Here is a 19,957-nt window from a genome sequence, read left to right as displayed (position 1 = left end):
AATTCAACTGGACTTAACCGTTCAGGCGTCCTTTACCTTTACCTGTCATCTGGAGGGGCATTCTTGTGCTATAGTGCAACAAAAGTGGGACGCAAAAGCCCCCCAGAACATTTGGGGTATGAAATGTTAGAATTTCTATAGAAACCAATGGGACCTGCACTGTTTGGAAACGATGTAACATATCCGCCCCGAAACTTTTGCTGGTACAAATTGAAAGCAGGATTGTGTATAACCACCCCAATACCATTACGAGTACAAATAACCATGAATGCACAACAAAAAAAGACATTCTGAAACAAAGACAGAGTTCCCAAACCCATATCTGCAGCTACTGTACAATGAATTCTGGGGAGATATGGGGATTTTCCAGACCGCCATTATTTTCGGGGTGGGGTGGGGATTCACACACACAGTTGCAAGTTCAGGTTGTGCAATTAAAGCGGATTTAGCAATTCTGTTGTGCAACAGAATTGGGTTCTCCAAAAGATCAGACAAGGAAAGTGATGGGAAAATCCATTGTTGGATATCACTTGCTTTGATGCACCGTTGTCCAGCTTTCCAGCAAACAAATCAGGAAATCGGGATGAATGCTCAATAAACAGATCCTCTGGAAGCGCTCATATGCAAAGGAGAACTGGGGCTGGTGAAATTCTCTCACGCTTATTGCCATTTCCGAGACCAGAAATAAACCCGGCTAAGGAGAAAGATGGAAGGTAGGGAGAAGGTATTAAAGGTAAAGAAGGCTGATCGCTGAAAAATTGATGCTTTTGAATTCTGGTGCTGGAGGAGACTCTTGAGAGTCCCATGGACTGCAAGAAGATCAAACCTCTCCATTCTGAAGGAAATCAGCCCTGAGTGCTCACTGGAAGGACAGATCCTGAAGCTGAGGCTCCAATACTTTGGCCACCTCATGAGAAGAGAAGACTCCCTGGAAAAGACCCTGGTGTTGGGAAAGATTGAGGGCACAAGGAGAAGGAGACGACAGAGGACGAGATGGTTGGACAGTGTTCTCGAAGCTACCAGCATGAGTTTGACCAAACTGCGGGAGGCAGTGGAAGACAGGAGTGCCTGCCGTGCTCTGGTCCACGGGTCATGAAAAGTCGGACACGACTGAATGACTAAACAACAACAAAATGGAGGAGAATGGGTGGTCAAGCAACCCAGCCCTCCCCCCAAATCTCCTCTGCAAATGGACCTCACCATTGGCCATCCAGCAGATACATGCAGGGCACCATTATTATTTATCACACTAGTTGCTTGCTTTTTCTTGCCCAAGGAAACTCAAGGCAACTTGCAACCAGGCATATTTGCTGAGATAACATGTTGGCCCCATGAGCCCTTTCACCCTCTTGATGCCCCATATAAAAATCAGAGCTGATTCATGCTTCATGCTTCATATTGTGAACTCAGACGCAAAAAGAACCTGAACTTACACAGCTAAACAGAAACCTGGCTTTGCCACACTGGTACTAATGGTCAGACCTCTCTGCAAAAAAACAAAAACCCTACAGAAAAAGGGAGGGGAGAGAGTGATGCTTGTGTAATGTAATCTGGTGGCTAAGAGTAGCAAGTGAAAAGTGGCGAGTTCAAATCTCACATCGGCCACAAATTCACAATGGTCTTCTTAAGCAAACCAACCCTTTCTCAGATGTTGCAATATGTGGATAATAATATTGACTGTTTTAAAGGATTACTGAGACTGTCTTTGTGCTCATATACTTATTTCAGCTTATTTCTGCAGCCAGAGGTTCTTTCTTCTTTTAAAAAAGGGCAGCGAGGACAGACAGCAACACAAAGCCTTGATTTTTCAAGGGCTGTATTCTAAACCAAAGATCAAAGTCCATGCTTTTGCAGTGCCATTATAAACATAGATGGCATGATACTGGTAATGTTAACTTTGGCTGGGAGTATATGGAGCCAAACTTTATAATAGCACTTATTAACAGTAGGTAAAATTGCTGTGGTGCGTGGACTTTCATCCTTGTATAACCATTGGTAATAAGCAAATGGAACAGCATTATGTACACAGCAAGTTACAAGTCATGGTGTATAGGCTTGGCAATATATTGATATACTGTCCAAAACCAGTTTGAAGTCCATATCGTGATATCAGTTTCATAATTTTTGACCTGGCAATGGATTGCAAATCATGGTGTGTGTGTGTGTGATGCAAAAATCACAATGTGGGGAAAACCATGAAGTCAGCCAAAGCCTCTACATAGCTCCATGCTTATTTCAGACATCGTGATATATCAATATATTGTGATGTTTAGCTGGTGATATATCACAGTGTTGAAAAACAGATACCGCCCAGCCCTAGTGGTATATCATGGTTAGAATTAACTTCTGTAGTCTCCTCCAGATTGTCAGTATTTTCCACAAGAGAGATTCCAGTATGTGCAGTAAAAGTGCTCTGTTACCCTACTGCAAACAATCCACTGTGTGTGTGTGTGTGTGTGTGTGTGTGTGCATTTTTTGTAATTTTGAAAACGGACTTTTGCTGTTAGGAAAGTGATGGGTAAATGCACTGAAAAGTGTCAGATAAGCAGTTATTAAACAGGAAGACAGGCAGGCAACACACAAGCAAATCAGGGTGAATACTCATTGTTCTATAACCTCCTTGCAAAGATATCAGAGCAAATGCGCAATAAACAGCGGGAATATTTTCGTAAACCTCCTGCAAGCATATCAAGATGGATGCTAGATAAACTGGTTGCCTGAAGGAGCCCTTGAGGTCATCCACAATCATTGATGCCTTTGCTTATTCTTAAGAGCATTACTATTGGTAGCAGCGGGGATCTTACTGTGTTAACTGACCTTAAAGGCAGACATTTTATACCACAAAGAATCAGACTGGACCACACACATATACATTTGCAGTCTAACCTTACTGCGACTCAAGACAAAAGCAACTCTACCTATTGATTTCCCAAAAGAAGACCTCTGAAGTTTTTCGCTCTGGAAAGTCCTTGCTGCAATAGTTAGGTGTGTCTGAAAATTGCTTTGTTCCTGTGATATCCTTTCAAGTAGCTGAAACCTGCCTGTGAGATTCCAACAGGTGCCGGAGATTATTTCTACTGTGGAAGTTCTCTTCTCTTTTTGTGTGACGATCCCTGGGGACTGGAACCACCAATGAGGCTGTGGGCGATCCGTCGAGTGCAATTGCCAGGGAAGGAGCCGCAATCACAAAGGATTAATCTTTTAAAGAGCTTATAAAGTTTCACGAAGGATATTGCCAAGCGCCTTTCAACGAGCCAATTAAAACATCACTCATCTTTTTGATATGCCCATTCTTCAGACTGTCTCAGCTGACTGCCTTGCTGGAAGCAAAAGCCTTTAAAGTTTATATTTAAACATGGGATACAAAGGAAACAGGCGGGATGGGGGTTGTGTCTAAAACTCGCCATGCAGAGTGCTGACCCAGCCTCCGACGCCGATTTCCGACGCCAGCTATGGAGGCTGTGGGGCTCCCCTCCCTTCTGCTTGTTGCCCAGACCTGGTGATCGAGTCCTACAAGCTGCCCCACCTTGCTAGCTGCATTGGTTGATTTAAAACCAAAAACAATGGTCTAGGTTGCTGGGTGCACTGGATGGGAGGTCTTTTGGAGCAAATCCTACTTCAGCTAATAGGAGATGCAAAAGCTTTAAAGTGCTTTTAGGATTGCTCCCATTGATTTCAATGGGAATTGCAAAGAGGGGTTCTCCCAGTGGATGTTAGCCTTTGTTCTCATCCCTGAAGGAAAGGAAGTCTTTTTATTTTTATTATTTCATCTTTTATTTTTTTAAGAACATAATAACAACAACAATAACAACAACAATAATTTATTATTTATACCCCGCCCATCTGGCCAGGAGTCCCCAGGCACTCTGGGTGGTTTCCAACAAAATATTAAAATACAGTAATGCATCAAACATTAGAAGCTTCCCTAAACAGGGCTGCCTTCAGATGTCTTCTAAAAGTCTGGTAGTTGTTGTTCTCTTTGACATCTGGTGGGAGGGTGTTCCACATGGCGGGTGCCACCACCGAGAAGGCCCTCTGCCTGGTTCCCTGTAGCTTTGCTTCTCGCAATGAGGGTACCGCCAGAAGGCCCTCGGAGCTGGACCTCAGTGTCCGGGCAGAACGATGGGGGTGGAGACGCTCCTTCAGGTATACTGGGCCGAGGCCGTTTAGGGCTTTAAAGGTCAGCACCAACACTTTGAATTGTGCTCAGAAATGCAAATGGAGGCCTGCAGGGTCAGGATAAGAGCCTATCGAGTCCATCTGCCAGGACCCCTAAACAACATGACAGAGGTTCTTATGAAATACTTATTCAAGACTTGCCATGGCACAGGTCAAGCTACAGGAACAGATCACCAAAGGCATGACTGGAGAGTTTGAGAAGAGCATCAGGGGTCCAAGACTGGATAAAAGCTGCCAAATGGTCACCCTCCTGCCAACTTTTGAAGGTGGACTTTCTCACAAGACTTTCATCCTAAGAGACTGGTACGCTCAAATAATAATAACAAAAACAAGTGTGGAAAACATCCGGTGGCCTTCTTGTTGGGGACGTTTGAGGTAGGCCATTTTCAGTAACAGCTTCCCCACTATTAGGAAAAAAATAGTCCTAAGCCAGCTACCTGGTGACTGGGAGTGGCTGCTGAGACCACATAACACTGAAAGACCTGCACTGGCTTCCAGTACATTTCCGAGCACAATTCAAAGTGTTGGTGCTCACCTTTAAAGCCCTAAATGGCCTTAGTCCAGTATATCTGAAGGAGCGTCACCACCCACATCGTTCTGCCCGGACACTGAGGTCCAGCGCCGAGGGTCTTCTGGCGGTTCCCTTGCTGCGGGAAGCCAAGTTACAGGGAACCAGGCAGAGGGCCTTCTCAGTGGTGGCGCCCGCCCTGTGGAATGCCCTCCCACCAGATGTCAAAGAGAACAACAACTACCAGACTTTTAGAAGACATCGGAAGGCAGCCCTCCTTAGGGAAGCTTTTAATGTTTGATGCATTACTGTATTTTAATATTTTGTTGGAAGCCTCCCAGAGTGGCTGGGGAAGCCCAGCCAGATGGGTGGAGTATAAATTAATAATAATAATAATAATAATAATAATAATAATACCAGCTGACTCCAATCATGCTAATGTAAGGAAGTTAGTTTTGCTCTCTTTGAGTGGCTTTCCTTCCTTATTGATCAGACTTTTTTGCTTGGTGGTTGTTTGGGTAGATTGCCAAGCAGAAACATTTCTGTCCACTACTTTCTGATTCATCCTATGATTCATCCTATGCTAGGGCTGCCATATTTCAAGAAGTTTTTGGCCAAAGTTGTTGAGCTTTTTGGGCTATTTTTCCCCCAGAAATTCGTAAAAAAATAAACACTTCCAATATCGGCTGCCACATGCATTCCGTACATTTAAACTGGTTATCGGAAATTCTGCCTGAATACCATTTTCGACGGATGAATCCTGGCAATGTCTGGGAAATTCCAGGTGTATGGCAGCCCTATAAGGCCAAGATGCGAGGAGCAATGAAAAACAACAAAACCAGAGTGGTCTTGCAGTGGAAGAGTTTTATGCTTGTAACTAGAGATTGCCAGATCAGTCTCTTTCTGCTGTGTGTCAGATTTGCATGCGACTGTCCATAACTTAATCTGTATTACTATTAATCCTAATATTACAATAACAATAATGAACACATTTATAGACCACTTCACAGCACTGAAGTATACAGAGCAAAAACAGCAAAACACAGAAACACACGTTATAAAAACAACAAAATTCAGCATCCATACAAACTCTAAAACCAAGAAAGCAATTAAATGAGGTATACAACTACTGTCAGTATTTCACAGGAGAGATTCAAGCTCCTATGTGCGCATTAACTTTCTACTCTGTCACTCTAGGTCAAGAGAGCCCCTTTTAAAACAAACGTTTTTGAGGATGGGAAAGTGATAGGAAAAGGCACGGGAAAGTGTGGGATGAACAATTGACTAATAGGAATATGTATTAACACCCCACAATGAAATCAGAAGGGATGGTCAATAAAGGTCTGACACAATCTAACCCCCTTGTAAATTTTAGGCAAGAAAATCAGGAAGGATGTTTAATCCACTCTGGGCTCCTATATGCACAGTCTGTCCTGTAGGCTTCCCTGGGAGGAAGGGATGTGAATAAATAAAATAATAATTATTATGTCACCTGGAAGAGCCCTAAAGGACATTTGGAAATGGCCAGAGATTTCTCTCTCTCTGACACACATATTGGACAAACAGGCCAAACTTTACGCCAAAGAATAAACGGACATAAATCTGACATCAGGAATCACAAGACAGAGAAACCAGTAGGAGAACAGTTCAATCTCCCAGGAAATTCTATACAAGATCTCAAAGTAGCTTTCTACTACAAAGGAATTTCAGAAATAGACTGGAAAGAGAAGCTGCTGAATTGCAACTTATCACCAAGCTTAAAACCATGGAGAGACCTGGTCTGAACAAAGACATTGGATTCTTATCTCATTATACATGACAAAGCCACTTTTCACCTTCTCACCCCTTGCTTTTTCTTGTAAGACCTATTGCAGTCGTTAAGAGTCGTCAACAGGCTCATCACAGCTATCTGCCAATCACCCATTCCCACCACCCTTCTGAGTAATACCCCTCCCCACCTTCTCACTATATAGAAGGGTCTGGTGACTTCTGTTTCAGTGTATCTGAAGAAGTGTGCATGCACACAAAAGCTCATACCAAGAACTAACTTAGTTGGTCTTTAAGGTGCTACTGGAAGGAATTTTTTTGTTTTGACTATGGCAGACCAACACGGCTACCTATCTGTATCTGACACACATGTGTGCTTCAGATTTCCCAAGGAATGCAATTTCCAGAGGGGGAGCCAAGTTAAGACTCTTGCAATCAAAACAATTCACCATCAAGTGTCACTTAAAAGCCTAACAGTATAAGCTTTTATGGACTCTCTACCATAATACATTTGTTAGGCTTTAAAGGTTACCACTTGTTCCTTTGTTGTATTCTGAAACTCAGGGCACTTATTTCCAATATACTGACCAAAACTTTCTGGGTTTTTTCTTCCCAGACTTCTCTGGTTAACTCTCCTTGTTACACAAAACCTAAAAAGACTTGCAACCCACAACTTATAAGCCAAGCATGTGTGTGTTAATTGTCTGTTTAAAAATAATAACAAATCCTACATGTTATTTTATTTGTTTATTTGGGTGGAGAAGCAGGGTAGAAATTCAAATATTTGCACACACACACAACTGATGAATAAGTAAATTAATTATATGGCACTCAAGCATACATTTCTGTCCACAAGGACCCTGTGACTTAGGAACTGTCCAGGGCCACTTACTTAGGTTCACAGCTAAACAACAATCTGAAAACAGCATCTTGATAAACACTAGCCTCACAGAACTCGCTGGAATCTCAGTGAACTCAATGGGACAGCCATAGGATTACTCAATAATAAGCACGTTTTGTCCTATGCTTTGGCAAGCAAAGCATTCTTAGCCAGCCACAGACACTGGATGTCAACACCTGCAAGTTAACTTACAGACCTTGATTTGGGTATCCAGCAAGCCAGGAACTTCAGAACACAATGCAGATTGGAAGGCATGGCAAGTCGTCAGAAGCGCAAGTTGCAATTCTATACCCTGCAAGCACCAGTGCATGAAGTTTAGTCACAAAGAGACGACTCTCTGGTCAGGAAGCTGCTCCAGAGCAAAGACAAGAACAGATTCTAGGTTGTGCCTTTGGCTGACATGCCCGACTAATGATGCTGCCGGTCTTACTACTACGTGTACACACACTGCAGTCCTCAGCATTACTCCAGGCACTATGAGGCCGCGGTGAGTAAGAGAGGGGAGGGAGAGAAGACTCATGAAAGCTTGTGAGGATTTGTGCTTCAGTCAGAACTTGCTGGGTATTCAAAATCAGAACACGTACATAGCTCTGTATATATATTTTAATATTTTGATTTGATTTTGATTATACAGTGGTACCTCAGGTTAAGTACTTAATTCGTTCCGGAGGTCTGTTCTTAACCTGAAACTGTTCTTAAACTGAAGCACCACTTTAGCTAATGGAGCCTCCCACTGCCGGAGCACGATTTCTGTTCTCATCCTGAAACAAAGTTCTTAACCTGAGGTAATATTTCTGGGTTAGCGGAGTCTGTAACTTGAAGTGTATGTAACCTGAGGTACCACTGTATTTCTATGCTGCTTTTCACTCAAATGAATCCCAAAGCGGCTTACAAACAGCAAATAGCAATAACATGATAGAACATACAGTGGTACCTCGGGTTAAGTACTTAATTCGTTCCGGAGGTCCATACTTAACCTGAAACTGTTCTTAACCTGAAGCACCACTTTAGCTAACGGAGCCTCCTGCTGCCGCCACACCGCCGGAGCATGATTTCTGTTCTCAACCTGAAGCAAAGTTCTTAACCTGAAGCACTATTTCTGGGTTAGTGGAGTCTGTAACCTGAAGCGTATGTAACCTGAAGCGTATGTAACCCGAGGTACCACTGTAATAAAGAGCATCAAAAATACAGCATGAGTCATGTAGAATAATTTACAGATCATCTGTGAAACAGTTGCAATCTGTAACACACAGTTAGCTCAGCAACAACTAAAAAAACAAGCTAAACGCCACAATTGAAGCGAAAGTCTTGATTAAACAAATCGATACAGTGTTTATAATCTATGAAACAATATTAAAAACATTAACCGAACAGCAGCCAAAAGACTAATACACACTCTCTCGCCACAATTCATAATCTTTCACTTTATTCCTCTCAGTAGGAATATTCGGCTCAGGGGTAATGAGAGTTACTGCTAGAAACAGGCCCCAGGAATTGTTAAACAGGAATTGTTAAATTGTCTGGAGCCACCAAAGGTGCAGTCCAAAAGTTGTGTGCCAAGATCCTGTGACACCGTTGCTCCCTAAGTTCGAAATAACCAGACAAGACAGCAGATATAGACTGGGTTCAATTAGGCCACAACTTGATGGCTTACAGGTATGAATGGTTTGGCTGAGGAATTGGGTAAAGTCATTTCCCATCCCTAACCCATCTGCTGGGAATACATCTAAGGATAAACCACCTCTAAAGGTAAAGGGACCCCTGACCATTAGGTCCAGTCGTGACAGACTCTGGGGTTGTGGTGCTCATCTCGCTTTATTGGCCAGCATGACTAAGCTGCTTCTGGCGAACCAGAGCAGCACATGGAAACACCGTTCACCTTCCCACCAGAGCGGTACCTATTTATCTACTTGCACCTTGACGTGCGTTTGAACTGCTAGGCTGGCAGGAGCTGGGACCGAGCAATGGGAGCTCACCCCGTTGCGGGGATTCGAACCGCCAACCTTCTGATCGACAAGTCCTAGGCTCTGTGGTTTAACCCACAGCACCAACCGCGTCCCTTAAATGTAGGCTTACCCAATGCCTAACCGCCAGTCGAACCTCCTAAGGCTCACCTTCACATGTCACCTGACCATGGAAAGTAGGCAAACCTCCTGGCTCCACCCAGGTGGCTTCTGTGGCCTCCATCAGTGCTGCCAAGCCCAAATATGTATGATCTTATGCTTACCATTTTTGACGCAGTCTTTTCATTGTTTGGATGATAAGAGTTGCTCCTTTCTACCTGCCTCCTCGCAGCCTGATTGATAGTGACAACGTAACAAACATCACAGCTGCCATTGAACAAGGAGTGGTCCCTGCCGGCAAGGCTCCGCTCTCTCTCTGTGCAGCAAATCAAGTCCAAAAAGAAAACATCTGGAGGCTCCGCAGCTATAATTAGATCCTTGGAAGGTATCGCAGTTGCAAGAAGGAGGGAAGGATTTTAATTACACCGGGTGGCTGATGCAGCTTTGTGGAACTAGTTCTGTAATGGCCAGCTCTGTCGCTGCTTCTCTAGAAACCACAGCTACACCCTAGCTGGGGCATTCCATGCAATGCCGCGTTCGGAACAGGTGATTTTCTCCTTTTAATTTCCGGAGCAATTAATTGTAGATGATAATTTCAACTCGGAATCAGGCCAGGCTTAATCTCCATAATGCACCCTTTCCTAACCTGGCTTCCTCCAGATGTTTTAGCTGGGGGCTGATGGGAAACGGAAGTCCAAACATCTGGAGGGTGACAGGTTGGGAAAGACTGTACCATATGAGTGTACCATCAAAGAGGAAGATGCTTGAGGAACGTTGATGTTTGCAAACGTTGATAGCCAGACAGATTTCCTAACCTCTCAAAACAAATGTGTAGTTTTGAAATTAGCTATCCGGCAGAGTTTGCAATGGAGTTTGTGTTTAAAACTGCGCATTTGGCGAGAAAATTTGTTTCAGAATACAGTGGTACCTCGGGTTAAGTACTTAATTCGTTCCGGAGGTCTGTACTTAACCTGAAACTGTTCTTAACCTGAAGCACCACTTTAGCTAATGGGGCCTCCTGCTACCGCCGCGCCGCCAGAGCACAATTTCTATTCTCATTCTGAAGCAAAGTCTTTAACCTGAAGCACTATTTCTGGGTTAGCGGAGTCTGTAACCTGAAGTGTATGTAACCCGAGGTACCATTATACATACTGGAGGGAAAAAACCAATTCATAAATATTTTCCCTTCCTCCCAATTTATTTTACTTATTTGTTGTTGTTATCTCTATTTACAAAATCGATAATGACGATGTCTCAGATCATCAATGAACCTATTTCCATATCAGCAGGATTTCACATAAATGCAGAGCAGATTCGGTCCTGATGCAGATGAGGAATGAAGCGCGAATCCCTTCACACTTCCTTTTCCTCTGCATTCTGTCGTATCTGAAACAGACATCTTCTTCCATATCTCCAAACTGACAAAGAAGGGCATGCACTGCCTCATGCCTCATGCTCAGGCAAACCCCAAGGAGCAAATAAAGACTTCCCAGTAAACGTGACCACAGCATTATGAGACCAAGCTAAGAGCAATCAGCATAGACGCCGTTTATTACCATATAAAACTGGGATAAACAAGGAGCCAAGGGTGTTGACCAAACAATGGTCCTGTAACCAATTCAAAGAAGGATAATTGTTTCACATGGCAGTAAAACCAAAATGCTGCTTTAGATGTAGTGACCACAGTGTGCTGCCCGTGCTTATTGCATTATGCAGTAAATGCGGTTAATTCCTCATGCACAGCTTTTATTGTGGCATGGCATGAAACCCGAGTAAGAATCTCATGCCTGGATTAACCACAGCGAGAGACCACCCTCTTCGTAAAGACTAGTACTGTTTGCTTCTTCCACAGAACCCTATTATAGAAATTCTCCCACTCCCAAAACATTGCTGCCAATATGTACCGCACCTCCATTTCTTTTACGATATGACACGATAATCTTTATTGTCATTCTCCCATACAGAACAACGAAATTGGAAAAAAAACTACACCAGACATTCAAAAACCAACAAGCCTGCTATCCCAGCTATCCCAGCCTGTTTAGCCCCCTAAAAACTCTGATACCCCATTTTTAAATACAATATACTCCCACAGAGACTACCTTACACTGCGTTTAAAACCAAAATCGCATTTGGATGGAAACTGTTTCTCAGGCGGCTAGTCCTAGTCTTTATAACCCTGTACCTTCTTCCAGAAGGCAGAAGCTGAAAGAGATCATTTCCGGGATGCGCACTATCCTGCGCTATTTCTGCAGCTTTCTTATGGCACCTGGAAGCGTAGATTTGATCCAAGGTGGGAAGAGTGCACCCAATTATTCTTTCCGCAGTCTTTACAACCCTGGACAGCATTGTTTTTTTCCTGCAGCTCCCAAACCACACACACAGACCATAAGTTAATACACTCTCAACAGTACAATGGTAAAATGCCATCAACAGGTCCTTTGAGAGATTGTTTTTCCAGAGGAGTCTCAGAAAATATAACCTCTACTGTGCTCTCTTCATCAGGTATTTGCTGTTTTCTCCCCAGGTTAGGTCATCTCTCAACTCCCAGAAATCGAAACACCGAGACCTGTTCCACACACTTCCCCTCAAGAATAAGGTGCATTTTCTATGGTGCATTTGTTTTACACCAAGTGTTTTAATCCACTTTCATTGCTCAAACTTACTTTTCTTCCCATGTCCTTGAACCCACCAAAAATCAGGGAGCACCGAGTTCAGACATCATCTCTGCCATCAGGGGTGCCAACTGTAGGCTGCCTCAGCTTTGCATCTGCACTGGAATGCCGAATTGCTCTAAGGGCTGCTGCAAGACAAGGTCTACGAACCACTCTGAACACACACTCTGCAATCCAACACACGTTTACTCAGAAGCAGTCTCACAGGGTTCAGCAGGGCTTGCCCACAACAAGAAAGTGTGCATAGGATTGCAGGCCAACATGCTATATGCACGTAAAGTATTACTATTGAACACAACCTCTCTCTCGAAGCAGGACACCTTAGTCTGAGAATGGCCAAGGTCGGCATCTTGGGAGTACAGTGGTACCTCGGGTTAAGTACTTAATTCGTTCCGGAGGTCCATTCTTAACCTGAAACTGTTCTTAACCTGAAGCACCATTTTAGCTAATGGGGCCTCCTGCTGCCGCCGTGCCGCTGGAGCACGATTTCTGTTCTCATCCTGAAGCAAAGTTCTTAACCCGAGGTACTATGTCTGGGTTAGCGGAGTCTGTAACTTGAAGCGTATGTAACCCGAGGTACCACTGTACAGTGGTACCTCAGGTTGCGAATGGGATCTGTTCCAGAGGCCCATTCACAACATGAAAATAATTCAACCTGCAGGAGTGCGTCTGCGCATGCGTGGGTTGCGATTCACCGCTTCTGCGCATGCGCATGATGTCATTTTGTGCTTCTGCACATGCGCAAGCAGCGAAACCCAGAAGTAACCCTTTCCGGTACTTCCAGGTCGCCGCAGGACATAACATGAAAGAACATAACATGAAGCAGACGTAGCATGAGGTATGACTGTAATCATAGATTCACCGACTTGGAAGATACTCCATCTGTTCCAACCCTCTGCAATGCAGGAATGTAGAATCTCTATGTACATTAAGCCACACCATTCCTTATATCATTTATTTATATCCTCCAAGGAGCTCAACGCACCTCCCCATCGCCAGACACATTTTATCCTGAACAACAAACCTGCAGGGTATATTTAGCTGGGAGATACTGACTGATTTGGCGGCAGCCAGTGAGCTTGGTGGGCAGGACAGGATTTTAAAGAGCCTCAGCCCAGTATAACGGAAGAAGTGTCTCCACCCCCAGCGTTCAGCCCGGACACTGAGGTCCAGAGCTGAGGGCTTTCTGGCACTTCCCTCTCTGCGAGAAGTGAGGTTACAGGGAACCAGGCAGAGGGCCTTCTCGGTAGTGGCACCCGCCCTGTGGAACGCCCTCCCATCCAATATCATGGAGATAAACAACTACAGTGGTACCTCGGGTTAAGAACTGAACTCGTTCTGGAGGTCCGTTCTTAACCTGAAACTGTTCTTAACCTGAGTTACCACTTTAGCTAATGGGGCCTCTTGCTGCCGCCGCACTATTTCTGTTCTCATCCTGAAGCAAAGTTCTTAACCCGAGGTACTATTTCTGGGTTAGCAGAGTTTGTAAACTGAAGCATCTGTAACCTGGAGCGTCTGTAACCCGACGTACCACTGTATCTGACTTTTAGAAGACATCTGGAGGCAGCCCTGTTTAGGGAAGTTTTCAATGTTTGATGTTTTATCGTGTTTTTAATATTCTGTTGGGAGCCGCCCAGAGTGGCAGGGGAAACCCAGCCAGATGGGCGGGGTATAAATAATAAATTATTATTATTATTATTACAACATCTGATTTGGCCACAGGTTCCAACTGGAATTTGGACCTTGGGAGCGGATCTTAACCTAGGCTGTGCCCTAAGAGGTTTCCCTATATCAGACATATTTTGAATTCCTCTTTAGCTTTGCCATGTGCGCGAGGAAAGAGCTTAGAAGTGCATTATACCTTCAATGCTGATTGGAATGTGTGAACGTGATCAAAGGCCTCCCCCAGCTGCCGAAGTGGAGGGCATTAATTTGCTGGAAATATCTTGACACAGAACTCTTTTTCACCCCCCCCTCCCCTTCCACTTATTAAAGCAATAACGTTTCGCCACATGGCAAATGCATTCCCGAGGGATTAGCGAGCCGGTTGGGTTTAATGTATCTCTTGCCATCACTCAGGAGCTGGTTTAATCCACCAGCAAACACTTTCCTACCTTGATCTTGAGGATTTGCAAAAGTCACGCCCCAAATACCACCTGGCTTCAAAAGGTACAAAGTCAAACCTGCAGAGCCAAATTGGTTTTGGAAACATGAATGTTTTTGAAACGTGGAAGAAGACGAGGGGCTACCCACGGGGAAAGGGCCACGGCAGCGGCGTGACCCTAAGCACTTATAGGGGGCAATTTGCCCACTGCACGACTTGCAGGATTTCTACAGATGTGGGAATCAGGTCTATAGGATTAGGCAACAGAAGTAGGGGGAAGTCAAGGGGAACATAACCTGGAAGGCATGTTAGCACCCATAATCTGCAATAGGGAATCTGTACCCCACAAGTATCTTGGAAAAACAGGACGTCCTGTTTTTCATTGCAAGAGAACAGGAGCCATTTTGGTTGCCGGGATCACTTGCAATTTCATGGTTTTCATGGTTCCCCCCTGAAAAAGTGATTTGGGGGGGCCCAATGCATGTTTTTTGGCACCATACTGGAAAAAGTGTGTTGTTTTTTTTGGGGGGGGGAGCCGCATCACGAAATCACAAAAGATCACGGCAACAAAAATGGCCGCCATGCTCTCGTCATAAAGAACAGAAAAATGGCTTCCCAGATTTGGGCTTCAAAGTGTGAGAGGGTTTAGGAGTCTCTGCCAGTGCCGGATTTATGTATAAGCTAAACAAGCTATAGCTTAGGGCCCCACTCTTTTTGGGGCACCCCAAAAAAATTAAAGGAAAAAAGAACTGGATGTACATTTCTGAAATATAAGATAAAAAACCAATAAAATAAAACCTACATACAACAACAGTGTTTTGTGTTGTGCAGGCTCCTATGATGTAAGTAATGGGCCACGCCTACTAGCCTGCTCCTTGAAATATCACGGATTTGCTCTTTTCTATATATAGGGTACCTACATTCTGCATGGACTGGTTGCATGGGAACATGTGCAAATGGCTTTAGATACCTATTAGGTCCATAAACTACCATATACGTTTGTTCCGATTCAGCAGTAAAGAGGGGGTTTTCGCAAGGATAGAGCCGGGGGGGGGGAAGGTGCTTGAACAGAGAGCTTTAAAGAGCAGACCTCTGTTTAAAAACAAAGCAGGAAAGAAAGTCTAGATTAGCCCAATATTGAGCAAGATGGACCAGTGGTCTGACTCAGTATAAGGTAGATTCCTACATTTCTGAGAATTCATACGGGAATAAACCCATTCAGAGACGTTTTTAAGCAACGTAAGGGAGAAGCTCCACAACCAACAGCTGAAGAAATTTATTTCCTGCCTACTGAAAAATCAGAATCACCTAACCATTTTGACAGCACTATTTCATTAAAAAAGAACTTTTCTGGCCTTTATGGCTGTGAAGAGAGGCTTTATATTTCCCAGGGTTGACAGGTGGTGAAGGGAGACTTTATAGCTCATTTCTTTTCTTGTTGGTTACCTAAAGCAGAATAAATTATGCAAAACTAGGGAAATGCATTACTTGCCTAATTTATACTCGGCACAATTTTAACTTTTCCCAGTGCAGAATGATGTGTGTGTATTAATGTGTTAATGTTTGATGTTTTATTATGTTTTGATATGTGTTGTAAAGCTGCCCAGAGTAACTGGGGCAACCCAGTGAGACGGGCAGGGTATAAATAAAATTATTATTATTATTATTATTATTATTAAACAGGATATCTCTATTTTCATTGGAGAAATGTCAGGGGGTATCATATAACAGGTATCTGCAAATCATAATGACTTTTGTCTCTGACTGGGGATCCACTTCCAAGACTCTAGGAAAATCAATATTGCACTAAAGAAGAGCTGAAGGATGAACTAAAAGTTTGGCAGCAGACCCAGCTCTGGGAAGTTGGATATTTTCCAAACAACTCCAGTGCAACAGAGGAAGGTTGCAATTAGTAGTGGAAAAACTGTAGGTGGGAAGGATGCTTAACCCCTTTCCTGGCTCCTGTTTCCTCTGGCCACCTCTCCCGCAGCCGTTGCCACATTCCTGCCAGCTATAGTTCTGTTTGCTGCATTCTGAGGAGCAAATGCTCTGGGGAGGAGGTCATAAGGGAAGAACAGAAGGCAAGGGTTAAGTCCCATCCTCCCATGTGCTACTTTTCCCGTAAAGGTAAAGGTACCCCTGACCATTAGGTCCAGTCATGGCCGACTCTGGGGTTGCAGCGCTCATTTCAGTTTTTTGGCCGAGGGAGCTGGCGTACAGCTTCCGGCTCATGTGGCCAGCATGACTAAGCCGCTTCTGGCAAACCAGAGCACTGCACGGAAATGCTGTTTACCTTCCCGCTGCAGCGGTACCTATTTATCTACTTGCAGTTTGATGTGCTTTCGAACTGCTAGGTTGGCAGGAGCAGGGACCGAGCAACGGGAGCTCACCCCGTCGTGGGGATTCGAACTGTCGACCTTCTGATCCGCAAGTCCTAGGCTCTGTGGTTTAACCCACAGATCTTGATCAACTACCCAACATCTAGTTCAGGGGTCAGCAACCTTTTTCAGCCATGGGCTGGTCCACCATCCCTCAGACCACGTCAAAGTGCAAGTAGATAAATAGGTACCGCTCCGGCAGGAAGGTAAATGGCATTTCCGTGTGCTGCTCTAGTTTCACCAGAAGCGGCTTAGTCATGCTGGCCACTTGACCCGGAAAGACTGTCTGTGGACAAACATCGGCTCCCTCGGCCAGTAAAGCAGATGAGCGCCGGAACCCCAGAGTCATTCGTGGCTGGACTTAACTGTCAGGGGTCCTTTACCTTTTTTTATGGAGTGTTTCCACCCCCATCGTTCAGCCCGGACACTGAGATCCAGCGCTGAGGGCCTTCTGGTGGTTCCCTCATTGCGAGAAGTGAGGTTACAGGGAACCAGACAGAGGGCCTTCTCGGTAGTGGCGCCCGCCCTGTGGAATGCCCTCCCATCAGATGTCAAGGAAATAAGCAGCTATTTTACTTTTAAAAGACATCTGAAGGCAGCCCTGTTTAGGGAAGTTTTCAATATTTAATGCTGTATTGTTTTTAACACTCAATTGGGAGCCGCCCAGAGTGGCTGGGGAAACTCAGCCGGATGGGTGGGTATAAATAATAAATTATTATATATTATTATTTAAGAATAATTGTGGTGCCTCCTGCCTTTTTGGCTGGTTTTTCTGCCTAGGCGGAGCCCTCATTTTCAAAATTTATTATAATTTTAAATAGTTTCATTTAAGCATATCAAGGCAGCTCCCAACACAGGAATACCAGTCCATAAACACTGGTAAATCGTAATATCCCCCAGTACACATCAAATCTCTCCGGCTTCTTCTTCTGACGTTGGTCTTCAGGGAGCGCAGCAGTCGCAGACGATTCTCATGCTCCCCTCCTGTCCCTTGGTAACCTTCGTAACAAAACCAGCCTGAATGGCTTCAGAAGTTATTCAGGCCAGAGCAAATGTTGCTCGTGTTCTATCTCCCGGGTAACTCAGAAACCTTCCAAGAATGAAGTCGCAGACGCGAAGCACGGAGAAGGGAAAGAGCTGGCGAGCGGTAACCTACTGTCTCCCTCGCAGACAACAAGGCCCCAGTGTCAAAGCGGCAGGACCAAGGGCACACACGTACAAATGTGTGCGCACGCAGGCGTACACACACACACACGCACACAGATACGAGATGCCCTGAAAGAAAGGCACTCAAAAAACCATCTAAATGCCTCTTGCAAGCAGGTGGCTGAGTTTTGAAGAAAGAAGGACACAAAGACACACACACACAGAGAGAGAACAAGCAATCTGGCCTAGCCAGACATGGGATATCTTCCTACTTTTGTGCAACTGGAGGGAATTTAAGGATTCCTTCGTTTATTTATTTCGCAAATGGGTGAACGACTTCACTGCCCGAGGCCATCCAAGCACTGTGCAGTAAGTTTAAAATAAAATACGAAAATTCTAAAAGGTGTTCTTACACATTTGAACATTTTTTTAAAATAAAATCCTAAAGAGTCACAGCGATCGTTTCATTAATAACTGCCTCACTCCTCAGGGAAAGCCTTCTTAAAGAAAAAGATCTTCAGTAGGCGGCAAAATATCATGACTTTGGACGCCAGTCCAAATTAAGTTAGCAACGGATTCCAGAGGGCTGGAGCCACAACACTAAAAGCCCACCCAGTTTCTAGGACAAACTAAGTGCACCTCTAGGGTATGTGGCCCTCTCAGCAGTGCCCCAGCTGAGGAGCGAAGTGTTGTTGTTGTTGTTTAGTCGTTTAGTCGTGTCTGACTCTTCGTGACCCCATGGCCCAGAGCACACCAGGCACTTCTGTCTTCCACTGCCTCCCGCAGTTTGGTCAAATTCATGCTGGTAACCTCGAAAACACTATCCAACCATCTCGTCCTCTGTCGTCCCCTTCCCCTTGTGCCCTCCATCTTTCCCAACATCAGGGTCTTTTCCAGGGAGTCTTCTCTTCTCATGAGGTGGCCAAAGTACTGGAGCCTCAGCTTCACAATCTGTCCTTCCAGTGAGCACTCAGGGCTGATTTCCTTCAGAATGGAGAGGTTTGATCTTCTTGCAGTCCGTGGGACTCCCAAGAGTCTCCTCCAGCACCATAATTCAAAAGCATCAATTCTTCGGCGACCATCCTTCTTTATGGTCCAGCTCTCACTTCCATACATCATTAGAGGAGCGAAGTAGCCAGGTAGATATATGGGGTGATGCTGTCCCTTAGGTCATCTGGTCCTGTGCTGCTAGGGCCACAATCCCATGCATGCTTACTTGGAAGTAAGTCCCAGTAAGCTCTGTGGGCCTTGTTTCCAAGTAAACATGCTCAGAATCAGACTCTCTCCTTCTTAGTAGGTTCTTGAAGTGTTTTTACACACCTTAAAGGTAAAGGTTAAGGGACCCCTGACAGTTAAGTCCAGTTGCAGACGACTCTGAGGCTGCGGTGCTCATCTCGCTTTACTGGCCGAGGGAGTTGGCGTTTGTCCGCAGACAGTTTTTCCGGGTCATGTGACTAGCATGACTAAGCCACTTCTGGCGCAACAGAACACCGAAACCGGAGCAGAGCACATAAACGCCGTTTACCTTCCCACTGCAGTGGTACCTGTTTATCTACTTGCACTTTGGCGTGCTTTCAAACTGCTAGGTTGGAAGGAGCTGGGACCGAGCAACGGGAGCTCACCCCATCATGGGGATTCGAACCGCCGACCTTCTGATCAGCAAGCCCCAGGCTCTGTGGTTTACACCACAGCTCCACCCACATCCCTCTTGCACACCTTAAAAGGTAAAGGGACCCGTGACCATTAGGTCCAGTCGTGGCCGACTCTGGGGCTGCAGCGCTCATTTTGCTTTACTGGCCGAGGGAGCCAGCATACAGCTTCCGGGTCATGTGGCCAGCATGACTAAGCCGCTTCTGGCGAACCAGAGCAGTGCACGGAAACGCCGTTTACCTTCCCGCCAGAGCGATACCTATTTATCTACTTGCACTTTGGCGTGCTTTCAAACTGCTAGGTTTGCAGGAGCAGGGACCAAGCAACGGGAGCTCACCCCATGGCAGGGATTCGAACCGCCGACCTTCTGATCAGCAAGCCCTAGGCTCTGTGGTTTAACCCACAGCGCCACCTGTGTCCCTCTTGCACACCTTACACTTGCACACCTTACATGTGTATAAAACCTAGCTTGGGAGTAGAACATACCTTTCCCCAGCTGCAATTGCGTCTCCTTTCTTTCTTTTAAGCAATCTCTTCTTTAAAGGGCAAAACCTGCTGCATGATGTCAGGCCAGGTAATGAGATAT

The 19,957-nt window shown here is 45.0% G+C and overlaps 1 protein-coding gene and 1 long non-coding RNA gene across 5 annotated transcripts in view; both read right to left on the bottom strand.

Annotated features, from left to right (window-relative positions):
• LOC309377872 overlaps positions 1-19,957 on the bottom strand; it is a 239,761-nt gene that overhangs the window by 115,503 nt on the left and 104,301 nt on the right. The gene's annotated exons all lie outside the window — the stretch shown is intronic.
• The window catches only part of SHROOM3 (shroom family member 3), a 222,781-nt gene that overhangs the window by 115,503 nt on the left and 87,321 nt on the right, over positions 1-19,957 (bottom strand). The window contains exon 1 of one of the 4 annotated variants that reach the window (XM_081924744.1): positions 9,583-9,717. The exons of 2 other annotated variants lie outside the window; for them this stretch is intronic. In XM_081924744.1, the coding sequence (XP_081780870.1) occupies positions 9,583-9,605 (23 nt within the window). In that variant the 5' untranslated portion in view covers positions 9,606-9,717. Of the gene's footprint in view, positions 1-7,551; positions 7,616-9,582; positions 9,718-19,957 lie in introns of those variants that run through there. One more of the 4 variants, XM_081924743.1, reaches the window with a different exon arrangement.

Source organism: Podarcis melisellensis (genome assembly GCF_964234715.1).
Source record: "Podarcis melisellensis genome assembly, chromosome: 9".
Taxonomy (NCBI): Eukaryota; Metazoa; Chordata; class Lepidosauria; order Squamata; family Lacertidae; genus Podarcis; species Podarcis melisellensis.
Note: the sequence above shows the minus strand (reverse complement) of the source record. Positions and strands in the feature narration are given on the sequence as shown.